The sequence below is a fragment of the Nyctereutes procyonoides genome, unplaced genomic scaffold (genome assembly GCF_905146905.1).
Source record: "Nyctereutes procyonoides isolate TBG_1078 unplaced genomic scaffold, NYPRO_anot_genome, whole genome shotgun sequence".
In the NCBI taxonomy this organism is placed as follows: Eukaryota; Metazoa; Chordata; class Mammalia; order Carnivora; family Canidae; genus Nyctereutes; species Nyctereutes procyonoides.
This window is the reverse complement of record NW_026575131.1, coordinates 40,746,570-40,772,348: the sequence shown is the minus strand read 5'-3', so window position 1 is coordinate 40,772,348 and position 25,779 is coordinate 40,746,570. Positions and strand designations below refer to the sequence as shown.

The 25,779-nt window shown below is 47.8% G+C and overlaps 1 protein-coding gene across 2 annotated transcripts; it reads right to left on the bottom strand.

Moving 5' to 3' along the window:
- Positions 1-95: 95 nt before the first annotated feature.
- On the bottom strand, positions 96-25,779 carry SHISA5 (shisa family member 5). 2 transcript variants are annotated; one of them, XM_055343450.1, is made up of 6 exons: positions 25,533-25,779; positions 22,809-22,965; positions 8,501-8,584; positions 1,721-1,839; positions 1,389-1,601; positions 96-1,279 (listed from the first exon to the last, which is right to left on the bottom strand). In XM_055343450.1, the coding sequence occupies exons 1-6, from the start codon at positions 25,597-25,599 to the stop codon at positions 1,200-1,202; spliced, it is 720 nt and encodes a 239-aa protein (XP_055199425.1). In that variant the 5' UTR covers positions 25,600-25,779; the 3' UTR covers positions 96-1,199. The 2 variants fall into 2 exon arrangements, with proteins under 2 accessions (XP_055199425.1, XP_055199426.1); XM_055343451.1 differs by lacking the exons at positions 8,501-8,584; positions 22,809-22,965; positions 25,533-25,779 and adding an exon at positions 3,397-4,131.

Genomic DNA, 25,779 nt, shown 5'->3' with positions numbered 1-25,779 from the left:
AAAACATGGAAATCCAAGAGTCGGATGAGGATGATACCTGGCCTAATTAATGCCCAGTCTCAGAAGCCAAGGCTCTGAAGAAAGGAGGCAGTGGCCCCAAATGTTTGCATTTATTATAAACAAAGGTGCAGACCCTAGACTCTCAGAAACACGTCAACAGGTACAAAGCTAAGACAGAGCTGGTGAGATATTAACAGAGGGACAGGGAACACCGAGGTACTCATGCCTGGGCCAGAGCAGCCACCTAGGGCCCCTTTCACCTTTGGTCCAGACAGCCCCTTGGCCCAGCTTGTCCTGGGGTACAGGACAGGACTCTGGGCTGGGGTACAGGAGCTGGCTATTCTGTGAAGCTGGTGTCAGGAGAAGCAGGGACTATCAGAGGTCAGACAGTCCCTCTCCACTGTGGGCCAATTTCCCTCCAGGACCCAGGGGTTTCAGCTTCACAAAAACTATCACATACATTTTGAGCAGGAAAACAGGCAAAATGGTCGGCTAGAAGGAAAACAAAAACACTGCAAGGAGGACACCTGAGTATGCAAGTGGACCGAGGCTACCCCGCAGACCGTGATGCAGGTCACGGCAGCCAGAACTGTGGGTGACCGTGGCCCTCCAGGTGGTGCCAGGAACAGTGCAGGCAGCGTTTGGGTGAGTTGGTTTCAGGAGGCTGCCTGCCCTCTGCTGGGCATGGCACAGGCTCTGGGGGCTATGGGATGTCGCCGAAAAGATTAAAACCCAACCTAGCCATGTCCCCAAGCCTCACCCCCATGCCATGATGGCTCTGGTTCTTTGAAGAGTACCCCACCCTGGGGACAGGCCATGGCCTTGAGCAGTGGCTAGCCTCCACGAAAACTGGAACACGTGTGCGTGTTGCCCACAAAAGGCCATACTACCCTAGCATAAGGAGCCCCACCTGCTTGACCTCCCTGGGGTGATATGAAAAAGAACTCCCACCCCAGTTTTTAAGTTTTGAGATTTCAAACGAGCACAATTTCAAGTGAGGAAGAGAACAAAGTAGGGTCCCAGCAACTCCAGCAAGGATGTCTCCCAACCATGCTGGCATAAGAAGTCTCGTGTACAGACAGGACAAACACCAGGCACGGGGAGAAAAGACTGCACCCACATATACATACCCATTCTCTCTCTCTCACACACACACACACGCACACAATCAAGTGGCAGCCAGAGGCACAGAGACATGCTCAGGGGGCTGCCTTCGGGGGGTCCATGTAGGCCGGGTTGTAAGGAGGCTGGCTGGCAGGGTAGGGCATGGCGGCACCTCCTGAAAACAGAGAGGACACTGGTTATGGACATGGAGGGCTGCAATGTGAGGGGACAGTGGTAGTAGACCTGGGGGGTCAGGCAGGGTCAGAGTTGGCAGTGGTACTTACCGGCCAATGTTTCGTGGTAAGCCGGGGGGCCCATTGGCTGGGCAGGGTAGGGTGGTGGGTACTGTGTCGGGTAGGGTGCTGCCGGCATCCCTGGCTGCGGGGGCATGGGGTGGTAGCCCTGGTACGTCGGTCCAGGGTAGCCGGGTGGCACACTTGGAGGCTGAGGGTAAGGGGTGTGTACCACGGTGGTAGCCGTGGTGGTGGTTACCACCGCTGCAAAGAGAATCCCAGTCAAGACCGCCCCTCACTCCCACTCAGCCAAGCCAGGGTCCTGGTCGGCTCCCCTTGCACCTGGGGTCACAGTGGGGCAGGGAGGGGGTGGGCATACTTACGACGTGGTGGCCGGCGGCACATCTTGTAGAGACAGCAGCAGGAACACGTGAAGCAGATGATGAGGGTGACCACAGCAAGCACAAAGATGGTCAGGCCAATGGCTACAGTTGTCCCAAACCTGCCAAAGAGCCAGTCATGACCTCTCACTCCTGCCCAGGACGAACACCCCACCATTCGCAGGGGCACCCCTCCTGCCAAAGGAGAATCTGGGCAGCACAGAGCAACTTCAAGGCTGTGCAGCTTGGACCTCTTTCAGACTGTGTCCTCATCATATAATGGGGTTGTTCTATGAGCCTGGCTAAAGCACCTCAGCCAGGGCCTGCCCCTCTTATCCCCCCGGCTAGGAGCATGGCAGGGAGTTCTAGTGCCTCCCCACCAGACACACATCTTGTCCACTTCCACCCACTCAGCAGATGGTCCTCAGTCCCTAGGGGCAAGACAGACCAGCTCATGGCCTCTGGGAGCCCACAGTTCAGTGTACGAGACAGATGTTGAGGTAAAATGATGCTGGAAGCACAAGGGACAAAGGTGGGGAGAAACTGCAGGAGAGCAGAGGCCAGTGTGGCCAGAACAGTGGGGAGAGGCTCGCAGGGAACACAGCCTCAGCACTAGCCCCAGAGAGGGGCTGCTGACCCCTTGGCTCCCTGGCAGTGACCGTGAGCCTGCTGGGTGCCAAGCACTGTGCCAGGGGTTCACGTACATCCCTGGGCTCCCGCGCTCTGACTAGTATGGCCAGTGGGTCAACAAAGAGCTGTGGATGATACAAGGGTGCTGGAGCTGGTGCTCCTTCTGGAAGAGGTCTGCCCATCTGATGCCCGCCCTCAGCAAGGACCACAGCAGAGTGGAGGGGCTTGGAGAAAGAACAGACCCTTAGGACGCCTGGGTGGCTCAGTAGTTGAGTGTCTGCCTTTGACTCAGGTCGTGATCCTGGAGTCCCGGGATCAAGTCTCACATCGGGCTCCCTGCATGGAGCCTGCTTCTCCCTCTGCCTGTGTCTCTGCCAATCTCTCTGTCTCTCGTGAATAAATAAAATCTTGAGAGAGAGAGAGAGAGAGAGAGAGAGAGAACAGACCCTGGCCAGGAAGTTCACCAAAACTGACTTTCAAGGGCAGACAGAGTCCCTTGCTCTCCTCCTCTGTTACCAGAGACCCAGCTCTATTCTAAGAAAAGGCAGATGCTTGGTGACTGCACCTAGTACATTAAAACATGCAAGGAGGGGCACCTGGCTGGCTCAGTTGGTAGAACGCGCTTGATCTCTGGGTCGTGAGTTCAAGCTCCACCCACACTGGGCACGGAGCCTCCTTAAAAAAAATAAAATAAAATACATTAAAAGACAAAACGTGGACAGAGCTTGGTGAGCTATAGGGCGTGTGCCTCTCCTGAAGGCCCCGGAAGGGCTGTGGCCCCGTCCACCCTGGGTGCAGGGGCTTCCCCCACAGTCCAGGGGGCAGCACCACCTCCGCAGGGCCCCACACAGCCCAGGGAGGGGACTGGCTAAGAACAGACCTTTCACAGCAGGGACTCCAAAATACACAACCACATTCACAAAACAGAATGTGCGGCCCCTCACCTGGCCTTGACTCACAAGTTCCTCCTAAACCCTCTCCTGCCCCAAGGAATGGAGAGGAACATACACTCCCACGCATACCACACACAGTATGGCGCCCAAGCTCACCCCATGTTAGCCTCCGCCTTCACTCCCAGGGCTCCAGCACCCCTGGACTTCCCCTCTTTCCATCATGGGCCACTCAGTCTCAATCTCCTCCCCTTTCCAGGAAACAGAAAGCAAATCTTGGTCCTCCCCTAGCCCTGACGTCAGTGGGAGGAAGAGCAATACAGAGCCCTTAAAGACACAGCAGGCCCAGCTGCACCCAGGGCAGCCAGGAGCAGGGACTGAAGCCTGAGGTGGTCAGGCGGTCCTCCCAGAGCTGCATCCCCAGCCTCACCTGCCCTCACCTGGCCTCTCACCATGGCTGTCCACCCCCCTACCCGGACATTGCCCTGGCATCAGAGGTGCCCTGAGTGCACAAGCCACACTCTTGCTCAACCCACCAGCCCTGTTCCAGTTGTCTTCCTTGATGGGCAACTTCAGTGATCTAGGCCCACCAGCAGCCCCTGGGGCCCCCAGAATGATGAGTCCCCTCAGCCCCCCTCTCCTACCTGCACATGCTTCAAGCCACTAGCCTGCCTCACCAGGATGATGCAGATGTCTTCTCAAGTGCCCTTGGCCCACCTGCCAAGTCTGATCATGTCACCCCTGCTCAAAAGCCTACCATGGCTCCTGTAGCTCTTGGGATCATGCAGGAATTTGATTTATAATTTACTGGTTAAACTGTGTGTATCTGGGGCACCTGGCTGGCTCAGTCGGTAAAGCATGTGACTCTTGATCTAGGGGTTGTGAGTTCAAGTCCCACTGGGTGTAGAATTACTTGAAAATTAAAAAAAAAAAGTCTAGGGGATCCCTGGGTGGCGCAGCGGTTTGGCGCCTGCCTTTGGCCCAGGGCGCAATCCTGGAGACCCGGGATCGAATCCCACATCGGGCTCCTGGTGCATGGAGCCTGCTTCTCCCTCTGCCTGTGTCTCTGCCTCTCTCTCTCTCTGTGTGTGTGTGACTATCATAAATAAATAAAAATTTAAAAAAAAGTCTAAAATAAATAAACTGTGTGTATCTATGTATTATAGTTGACAATAAAAGACCAAAAAAAAAATCTAAGATATGCCTCACCAGATAGTAATACTTATAATAAGATTTTAATCTTGAGTTAATAAAGTCTAAATAAAATAAAACCTGTGTGATCTGGGGGCACCTGGGTGGCTTAGTGGTTGAGCACCTGCCTTTGGCTTAGGTCGTGATCCTGGGGTCCTGGAATCGAGTCCCACATCAGGCTCCCTTGCAGGCAGCCTGCTTCTCCCTCTGCCTATGACTCTGCCTCTCTCTGAGTCTTTCATGAATAAATAAATAAAATCTTTAAAAAAAAACAAAAAACAACTTGTGTGATCTGGAACTCCCACCTTACCTCATTCTCTGTGCTCTAGCCACATCACCTTCCTTTCAGCTTTTCAAAGCACCATGCTGTATCTGACCTCAGAGTCTTTGCATATGTAGCTCCTCCTGCCTGGTCTGCCCTTCTCTTCCTTTTACCCTCACCCTTCAGAACTCAGCTCAAAATATCACTTCCTTGGGGACATCTTCCCTCCATCCAGATAAGTTCGGGCTCCTTGATAAATGCTCTTACAGAATTAAATTCCTGTCTAGGGATCCCTGGGTGGCGCAGCAGTTTGGCGCCTGCCTTTGGCCCAGGGCGCGATCCTGGAGACCCGGGATCGAATCCCACGTCGGGCTCCCGGTGCATGGAGCCAGCTTCTCCCTCTGCCTGTGTCTCTGCCTATCTCTCTCTCTCTCTCTCTCTCTCTCTCTCTCTCTCTCTCTCTCTCTGTGACTATCATAAATAAATAAAAGTTTAAAAAAATTTCCTGTCTACCTCAGTTTATAAATGGACACTCTGTGTAAGCATTTGATTGACATGCACCTTGTCTCCAGTCTATCGATTCACAGAGGCACAGACGTACCTGCTTTGGGCCATCACTGTATCTTCAGCATCCAGCATACAGTAAGTGTTAAATAGGTATCTGATGAATGAAAAATTCACTCAAGACCCATGGGCAACACCTAGTGGGATAGCCAGGCATCGTCCTCTGAGGAAGGGTAATATTTGAGGGGTGGTTGCAGAGTGTGGCAGGGGCCTTTAGTGCCAATGGTCATAGTTCTAGTGGAACCATGCCCCTGAGAGGAGGGAATGGGGTTCTCAAGGTTGGATCAGAGTCCAAAGGCCAAGTTCAAAAATGCAGAATCAGCCCAGGCAGGGAGTTCTCAGGGCTGAACGGGTGGTCCCAGAAGGCTGAAGACTCCCAATGTTTGGGCCGGGGAAAGACCATCTGTGGAGCAGGGACAAGAGCAATTTCACTGTGATACTGGCAATACAGCGGACTGGCCATGATACAGCAGGTGTGAGAGCCACAGAAAGGATGCTTGCTGGGAGGGCCGGGACAGGTGCACCAGGGCCTCACCTCACCTAAGGGATCTGCATGCCTTTCCCTCCACACTGTCCTAGCAGTCAGGGTCAGCAACAACCAGCCTGGACCTGTGACCATGCATCCTACAAATCAGGTGCTTAAAAACATGCCAATCCTGCCCGACCATCCTGTGAATAGCAAGGAACTAGGAAAGGACAATGAAATGAGGATCCAAAAGAATCATGACAGGGGACTAAGGAAGCTCTAGGGAGCATACAAGCCAAGAATGGACACAGACACTGACTGCTCAACAGAGCAGGATGGGGCTCACCTGCCAAAGTTGAGGAGCAGGCAGCAGAAGACCTAGACCAACCCCAGGCCACATCATGGGGAGCACAGTGACCATGTCAAGGGAAGACACCACCCATCCAGGCTGTGACAAGCAGAGGTGGCCTCATCTGGGTCCCTGTACTCTGCCTTGATGCCTCATTCTTGGGGAACCCAAGGAGTCACTGACACAGGGAGACGTGAGGTTTTTTTCCCCCCACTGAAGCTTTCCTGAGCTCCCAGCCACGGGCTGGGGAGCAGGAGCTGGAAACCACCTAGAAGCCAACACTTCAGTGGATAAACAGTGCCCCTGGCCAAGGGGGCAGCACCCAGATGCCCACCAGAGGGCTTTCACAGAAGTGTCGTTAGGGACCCTGCCCTTCCACCTGCTTCCCATGCCCTAAACCTTCATAAGGCAGGTGCTGTGCAAGACACAGGGTCTCTGGTCGGAGAGCAGAGGAGAGGTGAGGCAGGGAGAGGGCAGGCCAGCTGGCAGCAGGCAGGGCAGGGGCACGAAGGGCAGAGCCAGAGGACAGGGAGCAGCCACGCCCGCCACGCCCAGGACACGCAGGGGCGGGGGCACGCAGCTGCCAACTCACACACCAGACCCAGGGCCCTGTGCAGGCCTCGGGGAGCGACAGGTGCTCCCAGGTTCACCCCAGTCACCTCTCTGCTGCCACCACTCCTCCCGTGTCCCTCGGGACCTCGCTCTGCAATGTCCCCTCCCTCCCCTTTCTCAGCTCAAGTCTCCACCAGCATCGAAGAAGCCCTTCTCCACCCTGACTTCTCCTCCTCCTGTCCTAGTCCTACCAGATCGCTCTCTGAAGCTGTCTACACTCGCTTCACCCTACACACTGCCTACTCACTCTTCAATCCGCTCCACTAAACGGCACCTCCTGCCAAGGGTGCCACAGCCTCTGTGCAGTAGCATCCACGTTTCTCAGCACCCCACAACCCAAGCATCCTCCCCTTTCTCCCCACGGCTCTGAACCCTCCCTCTGGCCACCTCCCCAGGCCATTCTCAAATGTTCCTAATGCTCAGGTTCAGTCCTCAACACACTCCTACCACCCACCCTGAGCCCTTCACCCTAACCAGCTCCTGGTCCCACATCCTCTCCAGGGCTGGACCTCTGGAAGGTCAACAGAGCAGAGACCACCCCCACCATCACCCCCACTCCCTAGTAGGCAACTGCTGAATTGTGTCCAGCCTCCCTCTGGCCTCCCAACACTTACTCCGCCCATACGAAGTGTGCATCATAACACCTCGTCATGGTGGCAACAAGACAGAGCAGGAACTTGGCCAAGGGAACTGAGGTTTGGGAGATTGGGTTGTTCCCTGGCCCTGACACAGCAACCATGACGCACAAGTCGTGACAGAGACTGGGCATATCAGTTGTCCCAGCATCTTTACCACACCATCACTACTCTATCACCAAGCACCTGCATCACCATCATGTCATCACCATCACCACTGTCACCCCATCACCATCACCCTCACCCTGCCACCATCACCACCTTCACTCATCACCATCACAACCATTGTCACATTACTGTCACTACTGTCACCCTGACATCACTGCCACCATCACCCATCACCATCACCATCACCACTGTCACCCCATGCCTGTCACCACTATTTCCCATCACTGTCACCAACACCCATCACTGTCACCACCATCACCCTGTCACCATCACCACTGCCACATCACTGTCATCATTGCCCTGTCACTATCAACACCATCACCCCCATCACTGTCACTCTCTCCCCATCAGTCAACTGTGCCCAATCCATATTGGGCACCTGTCTCACCTAGGTCAATATGGACCCTCTACCCTTTTTTTTTAAAGATTTTATTTATTCATAAGAGACAAAGAGAGATAGAGACACAGGCAGAGAGAGAAGCAGGCTCCCCACAAGGAGCCTGATTCGGAACTCGATTCCAGATCCCGGGATCACATGCTAAGCCAAAGGCAGAGGCTCAACTGCTAAGCCACTCAGGCATCCCTAGACCCTCTACCCTTGGCCTTTCAACTGTCAGCCACAGTCCCCCCCATCCCTAGCACAATGATGATGACTCAACTTTCCAATATAAGGATCAAGGGAGGGGGATTCCTGGGGTGGCTCAGGGGTTTAGCGCCTGCCTTTGGCCCAGGGCGTGATCCTGGAGTCCCGGGATTGAGTCCCGCGTCGGGCTCCCGGCATGGAGCCTGCTTCTCCCTCTGCCTGTGTCTCTGCCTCTCTCTCTCTCTCTCTCTATGTCTATCATGAATAAAAAATATATATATATAAAAGGATCAAGGAACCTGGTGATCAACTTCTCTACAGCCCTACTACAATGACTCTGTGGCCACCTGGTCCCCACAGCCCTCACTCTAGCCCACTGAGGCCCCTGTCACCTCGACCAGGAAGATGTACCCAGCCTGCAAGTTTTACTTACCCTGACATGGGATCACTGTCCAAGCTGGAATAGAACCTCAGCGCCGAGCCCAGCTGCTCCAGCGACTCCGTATCAATGGACACACTGAAAAGACGAAACCTCACGATTAATATACCCAAGCCCCACCTAGCACATCAGGAACAAACACTACCTTAGCACACACACAAAATGCACAAAAGCCAATCCTCTACAGGCCACAGAGTAGCCCTGATGGCCCCTGAGGAGGACTATCACACACACCAGGATCTCACACATTCCTCTCGAGTGTACACGGAACATTCTCTAGTACAGACTACATGTAAGGTCACAAAACAAGGTTCAACAGATTTGGAAAGACTGGTATCATACAAAGTTATCTTCTCCCACCACAATGCGATGAAGTTAGAAGTCAGAAAGGAAGACTACCATGTCACAAAGTTCAAAAAGAAATGCTAAACATAACTCACACCTTGAGAAACTAACATGGTACCAAAAAAGAAAAGCAGCAACAAAATTGTACATTAATAAGAAATTATAAAGCAAATTAAGAAATATGTAATACAGGGATCCCTGGGTGGCACAGCGGTTTGGCGCCTGCCTTTGGCCCAGGGCGGGATCCTGGAGACCCGGGATCGAATCCCACGTCGGGCTCCTGGTGCATGGAACCTGCTTCTCCCTCTGCCTGTGTCTCTGCCTCTCTCTCTCTCTCTCTCTCTCTCTGTGTGACTATCATAAATAAATAAAAATTTAAAAAAAAAAGAAAGAAATATGTAATACAGGGCAGCCCGGGTGGCTCAGCGGTTTAGCGCCACCTTCAGCCCAGGCCATGATCCTGGAGACCTGGGATCGAGTCCCACGTCGGGCTCCCTGCATGGAGCCTGTTTCTCCCTCTGCTTGTGTCTCTGCCTTTCTCTCTGTCTCTCTCTCTCATGAATAAATAAATAAAATCTTAAGAAGAAAAAAGCAGGGCAGCCCCGGTAGCGCAGCGGTTTAGCGCCGCCTGCGGCCTGGGGTGTGATCCTGGAGACCCAGGATTGAGTCCCACGTTGGGCTCCCTGCATGGAGCCTGCTTCTCCCTCTGTGTCTCTGCCTCTCTCTATCTCTCTCTTCCTGTGTCTCTATGAATAAACAAAATCTTAAAAAAAAAAAAAGAAAAGAAAAAAGCTCCTTTTTAAAAAAAAAAAAAGAAATATGTAATACAAAAAATACAGATTCAAAGGGGCACATGCACCCCAATGTTCATAGCAGTATTATCAACAATAGCCAAATTATGGAAAGAGTCCAAGTGCCCAAGTCCCACTCCCCCTGCTTGTGCTTGCTCTCTCTCTCAAATAAATAAATAAAATATTTAAGAAAAAAATACGGGCGCTTGGGTGGCTCAGTCAGGTAAGCATCTGACTTCAGTTTGGTCATGATCCCAGGGTCCTGGAATCGAGCCCAATATCAGACTTCCGGCTCTATGGGAAGTTTGTTTCTCTCTCTTCTTCTGCAGCTCCCCCTGCTTGTGCTTGTGCTCTCTCCCTCTCTGTTGCTGTCAAATAAATAAATAAATAAATCTTTAAAAGTAAAACAAAATAAAATCTTTTTTAAAAAAAGGATATGGGGGTGCCTGGGTGGCTCAGTTGGTTAAGAATCTGCCTTCTGTTCAGGTCATGATCAGGTCAGGATCAAGCCCCACATCAGGCTCCCTCTGTTTCTGCCTCTCCTCTCTCTCTCTCTCTCTCTCATGAATAAATAAATAAAATCTTAAAAAAAAAAGAATGATATTTGTGATTTGCAATGATATGGATAGAGCTAGAGTGTATTATGCTGGTTGAAATAAGTCAATCAGAGAAAGACAAATACCATATGATTTCACTCATGTGGAATTTAGGGGAAAAAAGAGAGAGAAGGAGGCACACCATAAGAGACTTAAAAAAAAAGATTTTATTTATTTATGAGATACAGAGAGAGAGAGAGAGAGAGAGAGAGAGAGGCAGAGACAGAGGCAGAGGGAGAAGCAGGCTCCATGCAGGAAGCCTGATGCAGGACTCAATCCCGGGACCCCAGGATTACGTCCTGAGCTGAAGGCAGATGCTCAACTGCTGAGCCAATCAGCCGTCCCTCATAAGAGGCTCTTAACTATAGGAAATAAACTGAGGGTTAATGGAGGGAGGTGGGCAGGGGATGGGCTAGTTGGGGAATGGTCATTAAAGAGGGCTGATGAGCACTGGGTGCTGTTTGTAAGTGATGGATCATTCAGTTCTACTCCTAAAACCAATATTAATTATACTGTATATTAACTAACTAGAATTTAAATTAATATTTGGAAGAAAATAATAAATAAAATTGTGCCAAGTGGGAAAAAAGAAATTAAGAAATAAATAAAACTGAAAATAAATAAATAAATAAATAAATAATAAATAAAACTGGATAAGAAAAATATGATAGGTTAAAATTCATGAAACATAGCTAACAGAGTTCTTAGAAGGAAATTTATTATCTTTTTTTTTTTTTTTAGATTTTTATTTATTTATTCATGAGAGACACAGAGAGAGAGAGGCAGAGACACAAGCAGAGGGAGAAGCAGGCTCCCTGTGAGGAGTGTGATGCAGGACTCTATCCAGGGATCACGCCCTGAGCCAAAGGCAGCCGGTCACCACTGAGCCACCCAGCTGCCCCTATTATCTTTCTTTTTTTTTTTTTTTTTTTTAAGATTGATTTACTTATTTCAGAGAGACCGAGATTCCAAGGTGGGAGGAGGGGCAAAGGGAAAGGGAGAGGGAAAGAATCTTTAGTAGGCTCTCCACCGAGCACAGAGCCTGACACCACGTTTGATCTCACAATCTGAGACCATTACCTGAACTGAAATCAAGAGTCAAACACGCAGGGCACCTGGGTGGCTCAGTCAGTTTAAGAATCTGCCTTCTGTTCAGGTCATGATCCCAGGGTCCTGGGATCAAGCCCTTCAAAAGACTCTCTTCTCATGTGAGCCTACCTCTGCCTCTCCCTAACTTCCCACCCCTGTTCATGTTTGCTGTCTCTCAAATACATAAAGAAAATCTTAAAAAAAAAAAAAAAGCCACTCAACCAAGTCACCCAGGTGCCCCCAAAATGTATTTATCTTTAAAAGTAAGATGTGGGGGCAGCCCTGGTGGCGCAGTGGTTTGGTGCCGCCTGCAGCCTGGGGTGTGATCCTGGAGACGTGTGGGATTGAGTCCCACATTGGGCTCCCTGCATGGAGCCTGCTTCTCCCTCTGCCTGTGTCTCTGCCTCTCTCTCTCTCTCTCTCTCTCTCTCTCTCATTAATAAATAAATAAAATCTTTAAAAAATAAAAATAAATAAAAATAAAAGTAAGATGTGGGATCCCTGGGTGGCTCAGCGGTTTAGCGCCTGCCTTTGGCCCAGGGCGCGATCCTGGAGACCCGGAATCGAGTCCCACGTCGGGCTCCTGGTATGGAACCTGCTTCTCCCTCCTCCTGTGTCTCTGCCTCTCACTCTCTATGTCTATAATAAATAAATACTAAATAAATCTTTAAAAAAAAAATAAAAAATAAAAATAAGATGTTAGGGACGCCTGGGTAGCTCAGTGGTTGAGCATCTATCTGCCTTAGACTCAGGTCGTGATCCCGGGGTCCTAGAATCAAGTCCTGAATCAGGCTCTGCACAGCGAGCCTGCTTCTCCCTCTGCCCCTCTCTCCCTCATGAATAAATAAAAATATTTTTTAAAAAATTTGAAAAGTAAGATCTTAAACTCAAGAAAGTGGGGGAAAAGTAATAGAGCAAAGCCGCTCATTAAGGAAGAGATTAATAAAGGGAAACACAAAAATAAAATAGAGCAACAGCCACAAAAAGTAATACAAAAGATTTAAAAACCCAAAGTTGATAGGCCTCTGGCAAGACTCATCAAAGAGAAAAGTCACACAAAGGGAAAAAAAAGATAATAAAAAGGGGGAGTGACGCCTGGGTGGCTCTGTGGTTTAGCGCAAGCCTTTAGCCCAGGGCCTGATCCGGGCATGGAGCCTGCTTCTCCCTCTGCCTGTGTCTCTCTGCCTCTCTCTCTCTCTGTCTCTCATGAATAAATAAATAAAATCTTAAAAATAAATAAATAAATAAATAAATAAATAAATAAATAAATAAATAAATAAATAAATAAAAGGGGGAAATAACTACAGGTACAACAGATTTTAAAAGCAGTAACTTGCGCAGCCCCGGTGGCGCAGCGGTTTAGCGCCGCCTGCAGCCCAGGGCGTGATCCTGGAGACCCTGGATCGAGTCCCACGTCGGGCTCTCTGCATGGAGCCTGCTTCTCCCTCTGCCTGTGTCTCTGCCTCTCATTCTCTCTCTGTGTCTCTCTGAATAAATAAATAAAATCTTAAAAAAAGAAAATGTAAATATTTAAAAAATAAAAAATAAAAGTAGTAACTTTAAGGGTGTCTGCGTGGCACAGTTGGTTGAGCATCCGACTCTTGGTTTCAGCTCAGTTCATGATCTCAGGGTCATGGGATCAAGCCCCATGTAGGCTCTGCACTTGCTGCAGTCTGCTTGAGACTCTCTCTCCCTTTCTTCTGCCCCTCCCCACTGCCTTCCCTCTCTCTCACTCTAAAATAGATAAATAAAGGATGCCTGGATGGTTCAGTCGGTTAAGCATCTGCCTTTCGCTCAGGTCATGATCTCAGCATCCTGGGATCGAGTCCCACATCAGGCTCCCTGCTCAGTGAGGTGCTTGCTTCTCCCTCTCTCTCTGCCACGGCTCCTGCTTGAGCTCTTTCTCTCTCTCTCTCAAATAAATAAAATATCTTAAAAATAAATAAATCTTCAAAAAATAAAAGTAATAACTTCATTGGCCAGTATCAAAAAGACAAAATATAACAAGTACTAGGGAAAATGTGGAGAAAGGGGAACAATCGTGCATGGTTAGTAGGAATGCAAACTGGTGCAGCCACTCTGAAAAACAGTATGGAGTTTCCCCAACAAGTTAAAAATAGGCCGGGCAGCCCCAGTGGCGCAGCGGTTTAGCGCCGCCTGCAGCCCGGGGTGTGATCCTGGAGACCCGGGATCGAGTCCCACATTGGGCTGCCTACATGGAGCCTGCTTTTCTCCCTCAGCCTGTCTCTGCCTCTCTCTCTCTGAATAAATAAATAAATCTTAAAAAAAAAAAAAAAAGTTAAAAATAGGCATAAACCGGGCAGCCCCGGTGGCCCAGCCGTTTAGCACCGCCTTCGCCTTCAACCCGTGTGTGATACAGGAGACCCGGGATCGAGTCCCATGTCAGGCTCCCTGCATGGAGCCTGCTTTTCTCCCTCTGCCTGTTATCTCTGTCTCTCTCTCTCTCTCTCTCTGTGAGTCTGTCATGAATAAATAAAATCTTTAAAAAATAATAATAATAAAATAGGCATAAACATATAATCCATAAATAAGCAATTCCACTTCTGGATATTTACCTGAAGAAAATGAAAACACCGGCAGCCTTGGTGGCTCAGCGGTTTAGTGCCCCCTTCTGCTCAAGTCGTGATCCTGGAGTCTCAGGATCGAGTCCTGCATCGGGCTCCCTGTGTGGATGGAGCCTGCTTCTCCCTCTGCCTGTGTCTCTGCCTCTCTCTCTCTGTCTCTCATGAATAAATAAATAAAATCTTAAAAAAAAAAAAAAAAAACTCTCACAAGGGAGTTACAATTTAAAAAAAAAAGAAAATGAAAGCACCAATTTGAAAAGATATGTGCACCCTTAGGTTCACTGCAGAATTATTTATAATAGGACATAGAAGCACTGCAACTGTTGATTGGTAGATTAGTGGATAATAAAGATGTGAGATACACAGACACACAGACATACACACATAAACACACACTGGATAGAGCAACATGGATAGAACTAGAGGGTATTATGTTAACCGAAATAAGACAGATAAAGGCAAATACCGTATGATTTCACTTATATGTGGAATCTAACAAACAGCAAAACAAAACAGAAAGAGACTCATAGATACAGGAAACAAACTGGTGATTATCAGAGGGAGGATAAGTTGGGGGGTGGGGTGGGTGAAGGGGGTTAAGAGGCACAAACTTCTAGTCATAAAATACACACGCCACAGGGATGTAATGTACAGCACAGGGAATATAGTCAATAATATTGTAGTAACTTTGTATGGTGACAAATGGTGACTATACTTATTCTGGGATCATTTTGTAATATAAAAATAGTGAATTACTATGATGTATATCTGAAACTAACAGAATCTTGTTTGTCAACTATACTTTGATTTAAAAAATAATAACTTTACTTATATTCTTTTTTTAAGTTTACTTATTTATTAGAGAGAGAGAGAGAACGAGACTGGGCATAGAGGGAGAGGGAGAAGCAGATTCCCTGCTGAGCAGTGAGCCCAATGCAATGTTTGTTCCCAGGACCCCAAAATCCTGACCTGAGCTAAAAGCAGACACCTAACCAACTGAGCCACCTAGGTACTCCCCTTATTTGGATTCTGATTTGAACAAACCACCCATGAAAAGGAACAAGTGGAGGCAATAAAGACAGACTGGCACTGAAAATTATTAATGATTTACTGTTCATTGTGCCAAATATGTTATTGAATTAGTGGTTATATTTCTTTACAAAGGACTCATTTGTACAGATGAAAACTAACATTTAAGAAGAAAATTTTTAAAAGATTTATTTTAGAGAGAGCAGGGGGAGGGGCAAAAGCAGAGAAAGAATCTCAGGCAGACTCCCCACTGAGCACACAGCCCAACTTGGGGCTTGATCCCAGAACCCTGAGATCATGACCTGAGCCAAAATCGAGTTGGATGCTCAACCCATTGAGCCACCCAGACACCCTGGGAGAAATTTTTATGATGTTTCAATTTTTATTTTGTTTTAAAATAATCTGAAAAAAAGTGAGGGGGGCATGTATAGAATAAGAGCATCAGGGCAGCCCGGGTGGCTCAGCGGTTTAGCACCACCTTCAGCCCAGGGCATGATCCTGGAGACCCAGGATCGAGTCCGACGTCAGGCTCCCTGTATGGAGCCTGCTTCTCCCTCTGCCTGTGTCTCTGCCTCTCTCTCTCTCTCTCTCTCTCTCTCTCGAATAAATAAAATCTTAAGAAAAAAAAAGCATCAGAGTTTTGGTAACTATGGAAGCAGGTGATGGATATATAGAGTTATTATATTATTCTCTCTGCTTTTATAATTTTGGAAAATTTCCAAAATTAAGTGTAAAACAAAATAAAATTAAAAAGCATTAGGAACACCTACATTCTATTTTTTTTAAAGGTTTTATTTATTTGTTCACGAGAGACAGAGAGAGAGAGAGAGAGAGGCAGAGACAGAAGCAGGCTCCTCGCAGGGAGCCTGACGTGGGACTCGATCCCAGTTCCTAGGATCACACCCTGAGCTAAAGGCAGCTGCTCAACCGCTGAGCCACCCAGGCATCCTGGAGCACCTATATTCTAAATTTGAAGGAAAAGTGAAGCTGAAGAAAAAAAATTTTTATTTATTTTTTTATTTTAATTTTTTTTTAAGATTTTATTTACTTATTCATGAGAGACACAGAGAGAGGCAGAGACATAGGCAGAGGGAGAAGCAAGCTCCATGCAGGGAGCTTGATGTTGGACTCAATCCTGGGACTCCAAGATCATGCTCTGGGCCAAAGGCAGGCACAAACTGCTGAGCCACCCAGGCACCCCCCAAAATTTTTTTTAATTAAAAAAAAAGTGAAGCTGAAGAGTTAATATTTTTTAAAAACCAGTGTACAGGGATCTCTGGGTGGCTCAGAGGTTTAGTGCCTGCCTTTGGCCCAGGGTGCGATCCTGGAGTTCTGGGATCAAGTCCCGTATCAGGTTCCCTGCATGGAGTCTGCTTCTCCCTCTGTCTGTGTCTCTGCCTCTCTCTCTCTCTCTCTCTCTCTCTCTCTCTCTCTCTCTCTCTCTGTCTATCATGGATAAATAAATAAAATCTTTTAAAAAAAAAAACAGTGTACAGGGGCTGGTCAGTTGGAAAAGCATGTGACTCTTGATCTCAGAGTCATGGGTTCGAACCCCACATTGGGTATAGAGATAAAACTTTTTTAAAAAATCAATGTGTGGGCTTCGGTGAGCAATAACAGAGCAAAAGATACCAAGCTGGTGTACTGGAGGCTGGAAATAAAGATCCATGGAAGTAAGCCTGGCACCTGAGGCTCTGTTCTCCTGGAAGCATTAGTCAACTTCAGAGGAGCAGCTGAAGGGCTGAGTAGGACTTCCAAAAGTCTCAGGTGATAGATATTAGAACCAGAGCCCACCAGGTGGGAAAGCCCTGATGATTCCCACTCACTTGGGATGAGACCTCAAAAGCTGCACCCCAAGAAGAAGGGAGGAAGGTGAGTATAGAGATCTCAGCTTCTAATCCTCTTAGTCTCTGCAGTTAGGCCAAGATGGTTTTAAGAGTGTCGTCCCAGGGTGCCTGGGTGGCTCAGTGGTTGAGCATCAGCCTTTGGCTCAGGTTGTAATCCTGGGGTCCTGGGATTGAGTCTTGCATCAGACTGCCCACATGGAGCCTGGATCTCCCTTTGCCTATGTCTCTGCCAATCTGTGTCTCTCATCAATAAATAAATAAAGAATCTCAAAAAAAAAGAAAAGAATGCTGTGTCCCTGACAAAAGCAATATAAATCCTCCCTGGAAGAAGTCCTAGACTCTAAATTTCTATAATCAATTCTGTAAATGTAGTATCAAGCACACCATCAAAAATTTTCAGAAACACTAGGACACTAGACAACATGAATACAAAACAGAGACAATTGACAACAGAAATACCCCCAGGGCTTCAAATATTGAAGCCACTGACATCAAATGCCACCACATACATACATAGTTCAAGGAGACAAAAGAAAAAATCAAGCAGTCCAGGAGAACATGAAATATAAAAGAAGACACAAAAATTCTAGAACTAAAAAACAATACTACAAATTCATAATTTATTAGTCACAGTTGAAGATAGAATTAATCAACTGGAGGATAGGTCTACATGTAGACTGAAGCTCAGAGACACAAAAAGATAGTAAATGTAAAGACAGAAGGTGGTGGGCAAAATATGAAATACAAGAGGTTTACAAGTGGTCTTACATATCTGTAGAGTCCTAAAAGGAAAAGAGTGAGAGAATGGAGCAGAAGCAATGTTTAAAGAGATAACGGCTGCCAGTTTTTCAAAACTGAAGAAAAACAGGCCAATAATTCAAGAAGTACTGAGAACCCCAAGCAGCACAAAGCCACAGTGAGGCACATCACAGTAAAACTGCTAAAAAACAAATACAAAGAAAAATCTTAAAGGTAGTCAGAGGCACACCTGGGAGCTCAGTCAGTTGAGTGTCTGACTCTTGGTTTCAACTCAGGTCATGATCTCAGGGTAGGTGAAATGGAGCCCTGCATCAGGCTCCCTGCTCAGGGGTAGTCTGCTTGAGATTCTCTCTTTCCCTCTGCCCATCATCTGGCACATGCATGCGCTCTCTCTTAAATAAATAGATAGATAGATAGATAGATAGATAGATAGATAGATAGATAGATAAATAAAATCTTTTTAAAAAATTAAAAGTTTATAAAAAGTAGTCAGAGATAACGTGTTGCTTGCAAAGGAGCAATGACTAAACTGTCATTTGGTTTCTCAATAAAAATGACATCAGAAGACAATGGAATGGAGCACCTGGCTGGCTCCTTCAGAAAAGCCTCTCAAGGTCATAGATTCAAGCCCCACATTGGGTATAGAGATTACTTAAAAAAAAAAAATTAAAAAGACAATGTAATAAAAGCCTTAAAGGCTAAAAGAAGTTAATAGCTGCCAACCTAGAGATCTATAACCAGGAAAAATATCCTTTAGGAAGGAAGGTGAAATAAAGACATTTTCAGAGAAACAAAAACAGAGAAAATTTGACACCAGCATACCTGCATGAGAGGTAGAAGGAACACGATCTCAGTTGAGGCTTAAAGATGCAGGAAGCAATAAGCAGCAGCAGAGAGGATAAATATATGGATAAATGCAAATAAACATTCGCTGTCAAAAACAAACAACTTACTATCTTTGAGGTTTACAATAGTATTACAAGAGATAAAGAGGCATATTATACATGATAAAATGAATAATTCACCAGAAAGTCAAACCAAAAAAAAAAAAAAAAGTCAAACCAATCCTAAGTATGTATGTACCTAATAACAAAACATCAGAATTCATGAAGCAAATATTGATAGAACTAAAAGAAGAATAAATATATCTGTGGTCTCTTAGTAATCGACAAAACAAGCAGACAAAACCAATAAGGACGGAAAGGATCCAAACACTATTATCAACCAACTTGACCTAACTGACACTTATAAAAGGACTACACCCAACAACTGCAGAATATACCATTTTTCAAGTTCATGTGAAACACTTACCAAGGTATGGTATATGCTGGGTCATAAAATGAATCTCAATAAATTTCAAAGGACTTAAATCTTAAAAGAAAACTTCACAATGAGATATTACTACACATTCACCAAAATTATTAAAATTCAAACCTAGGAAATAGAAATGATCTAAATCTTTTAAACAATGTTTTTTTTTAATTTTTATTTATTTATGATAGTCACAGAGAGAGAGAGAGGCAGAGACACAGGCAGAGGGAGAAGCAGGCTCCATGCACCGGAAGCCTGATGTGGGATTCGATCCCGGGTCTCCAGGATCGCGCCCTGGGCCAAAGGCAGGCGCCAAACCGCTGCGCCACCCAGGGATCCCGAAATGATCTAAATCTTGACTGAGGTATTATATGTGAGAAGTATACATTTAGGGGCAGCCCTGGTGGCGCAGCGGTTTAGCACCGCCTGCAGCCTGGGGTGTGATCCTGGAGACCCGGGATCAAGTCCCACGTCGGGCATCCTGTGTGGAGCCTGCTTCTCCCTCTGCCTGTGTCTCTGCCTCTCTCTCGCTCTCTCTGAATGAATAAATAAATAAATCTTTAAAAAAAAAAGAAGTATACATTTACTAAAACTCATCAAACTGAAACATTAAGACTTGTGCATTTTACTGTATGTAGTACCTCAATTTTTTTCTTTAATTTCTAAAAATATTTATTTATTTTATATTTATTTTATTTTATTTTATTTTATTTATTTATTTTTGAAAGAGAGCATGAGCAAGGGGGAAGGGCAGAAGGAGAGGAGAGAGAGAATCCCAGGCAGGCTCCATGCTCAGCTCAGTACAGAGCCAGATGCAGAGCCAGATGCAGGGCTCAACCTGAGCCAAAACCAAGATTTGGACACCCAACTGACTGAGCTACCCAGATGCCCCTATACCTCAATTTTTTTTAAATGGCTTATAACGCCAAGTTTTGAGAGGATGCACAACAAACTGGACTTCTCACACATGGCTGGTAAGAGTATAAATGGTACAACAGTGTTAGAAAACTATAAGTATCTGCCAAAGCTGAACACATGCACCCAATGACTCAGCAATTTTACTCCTAGATATTTACCCAAAAGAAATATGTGTTATTTAAAGTTTTATTTTTGGGATCCCTGGGTGGCGCAGTGGTTTGGTGCCTGCCTTTGGCCCAGGGCGCGATCCTGGAGACCCGGGATCGAATCCCACGTCGGGCTCCCGGTGCATGGAGCCTGCTTCTCCTTCTGCCTGTGTCTCTGCCTCTCTCTCTCTCTCTCTCTCTCTGTATGACTATCATAAATAAATAATAAAAAAAATTAAAAAAAAAATAAAGTTTTATTTTTTTAAGTAATCTCTATTCCCAGTGTGGGGCCTGAGATCAAGAGTTTCATGCTCTCTGACTGAGCCAGCCAGGAGTCCCAGAAATATGTTTCTTTTAAAAGATACCAAAGAGGGACATGTGGGTGGCTCAGTTAAATGCTCGACTCTTGATTTTGGCTCAGATCATGAGCTTGAGGTCATGAGATGAAGCCCCAAGTTGGGTTCCATACTCAACAGGGAGTCTGTTTGAGATTCTTTCTCTCCCTCTCTCTCTCTGCCCTTCCTCCCCTCATGCACACTCTCTTTCTCTCTCAAATAAATAAATAAATCTTTAAAATGCATCAAAGATTTGTAAAAAAGAGTTCTTAGTATTGCTGTCAGAATAGCAGAAACCTTCCTTAGTCTAATAAAAGGTGTCTCAAAAAAAAACTACAACAAATAATTATTTTTAATCATGAAATGATGAAAGCCTTCTCTCTGAGACAAGAATGCTACCTATTATCACTTTCGATCAACACTGTACTGGAGATCTTAGCCAGTGCAATAAAGCAAGAAAAAGTAATTAAAAGTATAAGAATAGGAATGGAATAAAACATTAATTACATATGATGTGACTTTGTAGAAAATTCTAAAGAAGTTTCAACTAAAATCACTCAAATTAATAAGTAAATTTAGTAAAGTCTCTGGATACAAGGTCAATTTATAAAAATGTATTACCTTTCTCAGTATCAATAAATAATGAGAATTTTAAACTATACTACTTACAGTACCATCAAAAAAGATTAATTACCTAGGGAAAAAAATACAGATGCAGAGAAACTATTTGACAAAATTCAAAATTCTTTTATGACTAAAAGTACAAGCAAACTAGAAATAGAAGGAAACTTCTTTAATCTGATAAATGGCACCAATAAAAAAGCTACAACTAGCATCATACCTAATACTGTATGTTTTATCTAAACAGGGAAATATGCTCTCACCACATACATTCAACATTGCAATGGAGGTCTTAGCCCATGCAATGAGGCAAGAAAGAGGAATAAAGGCATACAGAGTATGAAAGAAGTAAAGAGAAGAAGGGGAAAAAATGGAATAAAACCAAACTAAAACAATATGGTAAGTGAAAAAGAAAGAAATACAGAATAGGAGAGGACAATAAAAAGCACAAAAATAAGATGACAAATATAATTTCAGAACACCAATAATTACATTAAATGTAAATGAAATGTTCCTTTATTTAAAAAATTACTGGAATGGATTTTTGTTTTTTAAAGGACACCAAAAGGTTGGAAGTAAAAGGGTAGAATAGGATCCATCAGGAATCCTTAGGTAGGGATACCTGGGTGGCTCAGCTGTTGAGTGTCTGCCTTCTGGCTCTGGGCGTGATTCCAGGATCCGGTATTGAGTCCCACATTGGGCTCCCTGCATGGAGCCTGCTTCTCCCTCTGCCTATGTCTCTGCCTCTCTCTGTGTCTCTCATGAATAAATAAAGTCTTTAAAAAAACAAAACTTTAACTTAAAAAATCAGTCAATCAGGGATCTCTGGGTGGCTCAGCAGTTTAGCGCCTGCCTTCGGCCCAGGACACGATCCTGGAGTCCCGGGATCGAGTCCCGCGTCGGGCTCCCGGCATAGAGCCTGCTTCTCCCTCCTCCTGTGTCTCTGCCTCTCTCTCTCTCTCTCTCTCATGAATAAATAAGTAAATAAATAAATTTTTTTTAAAAAAATCAGCCAATCGGGGATTCCTGGGTAGCTCAGTGGTTTGGCGCCTGCCTTTGGCCCAGGGCGTGATCCTGGAGTCTCAGAAATCGAGTCCCACATCAGGCTCCCTGTATGGAGCCTGCTTCTCCCTCTGCCTGTGTCTCTGCCTCTCTCTCTCTCTCTCTCTCTGTGTGTGTGTGTGTCTCTCATGAATAAATAAATAGAATCTTTAAAAAAAAATCAGGCAATCAATCACACAAACAAAAGGACATACAGGCTGGTTGCTTATGGATTGAGAGGGAAATGGAAGGCTCAAGTGAGATTGAATATGTAAAATGGTATGAGCTGATCTTGCCCAGACCAGTGATGATCACCTGCCATGAGCTGAATAGTTGAACCACCTCAAGCCTCTCTATACCTATGACTAAACACAAAAGAAACACAGATTTGGCAAAGGGAGATCTTAATTCCAGCCCATGAAACGGTCTAAATACAGATGGAATGCAAATCCACTGGCCACAGGCACAGGACACAGGCAGTGTAATGTGCATTCCAGGGGCCCCAAGATGATACCTACATAAATCACATACAATCCCCTGCCAGGTACATGCATATACTACAGGGTACACTCACACCAAGGTGTGCACAGATACAGGTACATAGCCAGGCATGAGCCACAGCGCCAGCTGAGGCCACCACCCCTGAGAAACCTGCTCAGCCGAAGATTGAGTGTGCCAGGTGAGCTGCAGCCCTTGAGGGTTGGGGAGAGAGGGACAAGGGACTAACTGAGCAAGTTCTGGGGAATTCAGCCCAGAACAGGAGCTCCCCAACCTCACCCCCACCCCTGGTCCAGTGCTCTACCATCTTGAAGCAGCTCAGAGGCCAGAGGGGCAGGGCTATTTCTCCTTCATGCACACTTCTGCTGGGGGCAGACTCAGGTGCACCCACCTGGCTTCAGGCACACCACACCCTTCTTCATTCCATACAAATTTCTTCAGCTCATCAGAGCAGCAGTATTGGTAGTAACAGTTGCCACAGCAGAACTCAGGACAGGACTCAGGGAAGAGGTTGCGTTCATGGGAAGCCACACACACCTCACTGCGAGCTGGAGTAGACAAACACACTGGTCAATCTGTGGCCATGGGGCCAGGCCTCATGCCAGAGCTCAGCCACGTCCCGGTCAACAGCCCTGGCCCAGCACAGCCATCAGGTACAAGAGTCTGGGCTGTCTTTGAGTGACACTAGTCATTGGCCACTTCTGGCCACATCCCCCATCAGCCTTGCCCTCTCCCCCACCCCATAGCACAGGCACCTAACTGGGCTCCCTCTCTTCCCCACCAGCCACTTGCCTTCTGACAGAAACCTGACCTTTCTAAGTGGGAATCTGATCACTTCCTGCTCTTGGACCATCCCTGGTCTCCACTGTCTCATGCTCAAGTCCAGGGTCTAGATCACCAAGGGCTTTGATGGTCACCCCAACTTTCCAGCTCTGCCCACACTCAGGCCATATTTTTGCCTATTTTCCATTCCTTGTCTTCAACTCTACCTGTCGTTCAAGGCCTTCCTCCAGGCCCCTTCCTCCAGAAGCTGCCCAAGTCCAGCAGTCACAATGCTGAACTGGAACACCCCCAACCAGCTGCAGAGGCCCAGACACTGGGCCAATGAGTTCCCAATCCTTACTCTGTCTCCTCTCCACTCAGCCACAGCAGCCTCAGCCTCTGCTAGACAGGGGACTGCAGGGGCCTGGCTCTCGGGGCACAGATCACAGACCACACCCTCGGGGCAGGCTGTCTTCAGACCAACTCGCCACTGGCCATTGGTCACAGCCATACCCACCATATATGTGTCTGTGAAGCACTTCACCCTAGGCTGGGCCTATAGCAGATAACCCAGAAAATGTTTACACAATTGGTGGCCAGGGTTCTGGGACGGCAGCACCACCTCAACCCCAGAACCATCTCAAGGCTTTCAGCCAGAGCTGGGATCCAAGGACCTTTCCATAGGCTGGGATAAAGACAGAGCTTCAGGGCAGCCCCGGTGGCGCAGCGGTTTAGCGCCGCCTGCAGCCTGGGGTGTGATCTTGGAGACCCAGGATCGAGTCCCATATCGGGCTCCCTGCATAGAGCCTGCTTCTCCCTCTGCCTCTCTCTTCGCTCTCTCTGAATGAATAAATAAATAAATCTTTAAAAAAAAAAAAAAAGACAGAGCTTCAATATTCCAGGTCATGATGAAAGGACCTGGCTGACAAGTGTGGGAAATTACTGAGGACTTTGGAAGACCACGAGGCTTGCAAACTTCCGGGAAATGCTATAGCCATGTATCCTTAGGCTAGATTAGCAGAGATCTAGCGCCCACCAGCAGGATGGGGTGGTCCCAAATGGTACCTGGACAGACCCCAAATGGAACACCCATTTCAGCAAGGTCCAGATGACTGTGGTAGCCTGGGGACAGGTCTGATGATAAACCCTGAAGTATGGGTATGTCACCTGGAAACAGGGCACAGCACCTGGACTCTGGAGACCTGGACTGGCCAGGGCCCCAGGGCAGTGTGCAGTGTCTGGAGACCCAGCCTGGTCAGTATATCATGTACAGAGTGAGGCCCAAAGACAGAGGCACTGAGCGACCTCCTTGAGAAGAGATAACTATAACTGGGACGGGGGGGGGGGGGGGGGCAGGGCGGGGTGCTCTGTTCTTGACAGGTTCAGGCAGAGCCCTGCTCTGGGCAAAGCTGCAGGGCAGAGGACCTGGCTGCTACCAGGCTCACCCCAGCCAGCTGTGCATCTGACAATAGGTATGGCCCGCGTGGCCCATGCTACTGGGTAACTCAGGTGACCCACCTCCTTACAGCCTTATGGCCACAGCCCAGCCTCTAAGCTGGGGCTGCACACACACCCCAACACCGTTTGGGCCAAGAGCCCACGACACAAATGCTCTTCTGGGCCCCAGACACTCTGTATGATCTGTGCCAGATTTCACTGGACCAGGGACCAGGGCTCCATCTTCTCCTTTCCCATCCCAAGTTCCCAGATTCATCTCACCCCCCAGGAAATAAAGCCCTTCTACTCAAGGAAGCCACTCACCCCAGAGGGATCATCGCTTCCTCTGGCTGGGCAAGGGGCTGTTCCAATTCCTACCCCTAAAGGGCCCCCAGCCTGGCCTCCTTGTCTGTGAATCATCGGTCTACCATTAACACACACAGTAGTGTTTCCTCCAAGTCCTGAGGCCAGGCTCAGCGGTCTCCAGGAACCCAAGGGCCATGGAGCAGCGGGTGGGGTCTTCTAGCCAGTAAATAGAGCCTAAGGGAAGGCCTCTGATGGAGGGGCCAGGCTTCTCTCCTGCCACCACCCTAGGCTAAGGAGCCCCTGGCGACCCAATCCCTTGGAACATCTGGAAGAGCAGACCCCACCACTACTGCCACCATCGAGGGCAGGACGAGGGTGGCAACTTCCTAGGGTCTGAGCAGTATCAGTTCAGATACGAGCGGTGCTGTGGTCCAGGTCAGGTCAGGCCTGGGGGTTGGCTGACCGCCTGCGGGTTATTGGGGTGGGGGCCACTGCGGGGATGGTGCTGCCCGGGTTCACTCCAGAGACTGCACGGCGGTGGCTACCACCCTCCCCAACACACTGTCCCTTCCCTGGGACAAACTCCACCCCACCCCCAAGGGCTCACCACCTGGAGGCGGCGGGAGCAGCAGCAGCAGCAGCAGCAGGATCCGTGGCGCGGGCACCCGCGCGGCCATGGCGGGGCGGTGGACGGACCGAAGGACACACGGGCAGAGGCTGCAGGGGTTGAGGTGCGCGGCAGCCTCAGCGACCCGTGAGGCCGCAGCTTCCTCGCCCCGCCCCGGCGGCCTGTTCCGGGAACCCCGCCCGGAGGAGGGAGCGGAGGGAGAGCGAGGCCGGGGAGGGGGAGCCGACGC

Bases quoted from the DNA above. Each gene is read 5' to 3' on its own strand.
- SHISA5 (XM_055343450.1), bottom strand. From the start codon at position 25,599: ATGGCCGCGCGGGTGCCCGCGCCACGGATCCTGCTGCTGCTGCTGCTG. The intron at 22,966-25,532 runs GTGGTGAGCCCT...TGTCTACTCCAG, and splicing joins GCTGCTCCCGCCGCCTCCAG to CTCGCAGTGAGGTGTGTGTG. The intron at 1,840-8,500 runs GTAAGTAAAACT...GCTCTTTGGCAG, and splicing joins GACAGTGATCCCATGTCAGG to GTTTGGGACAACTGTAGCCA.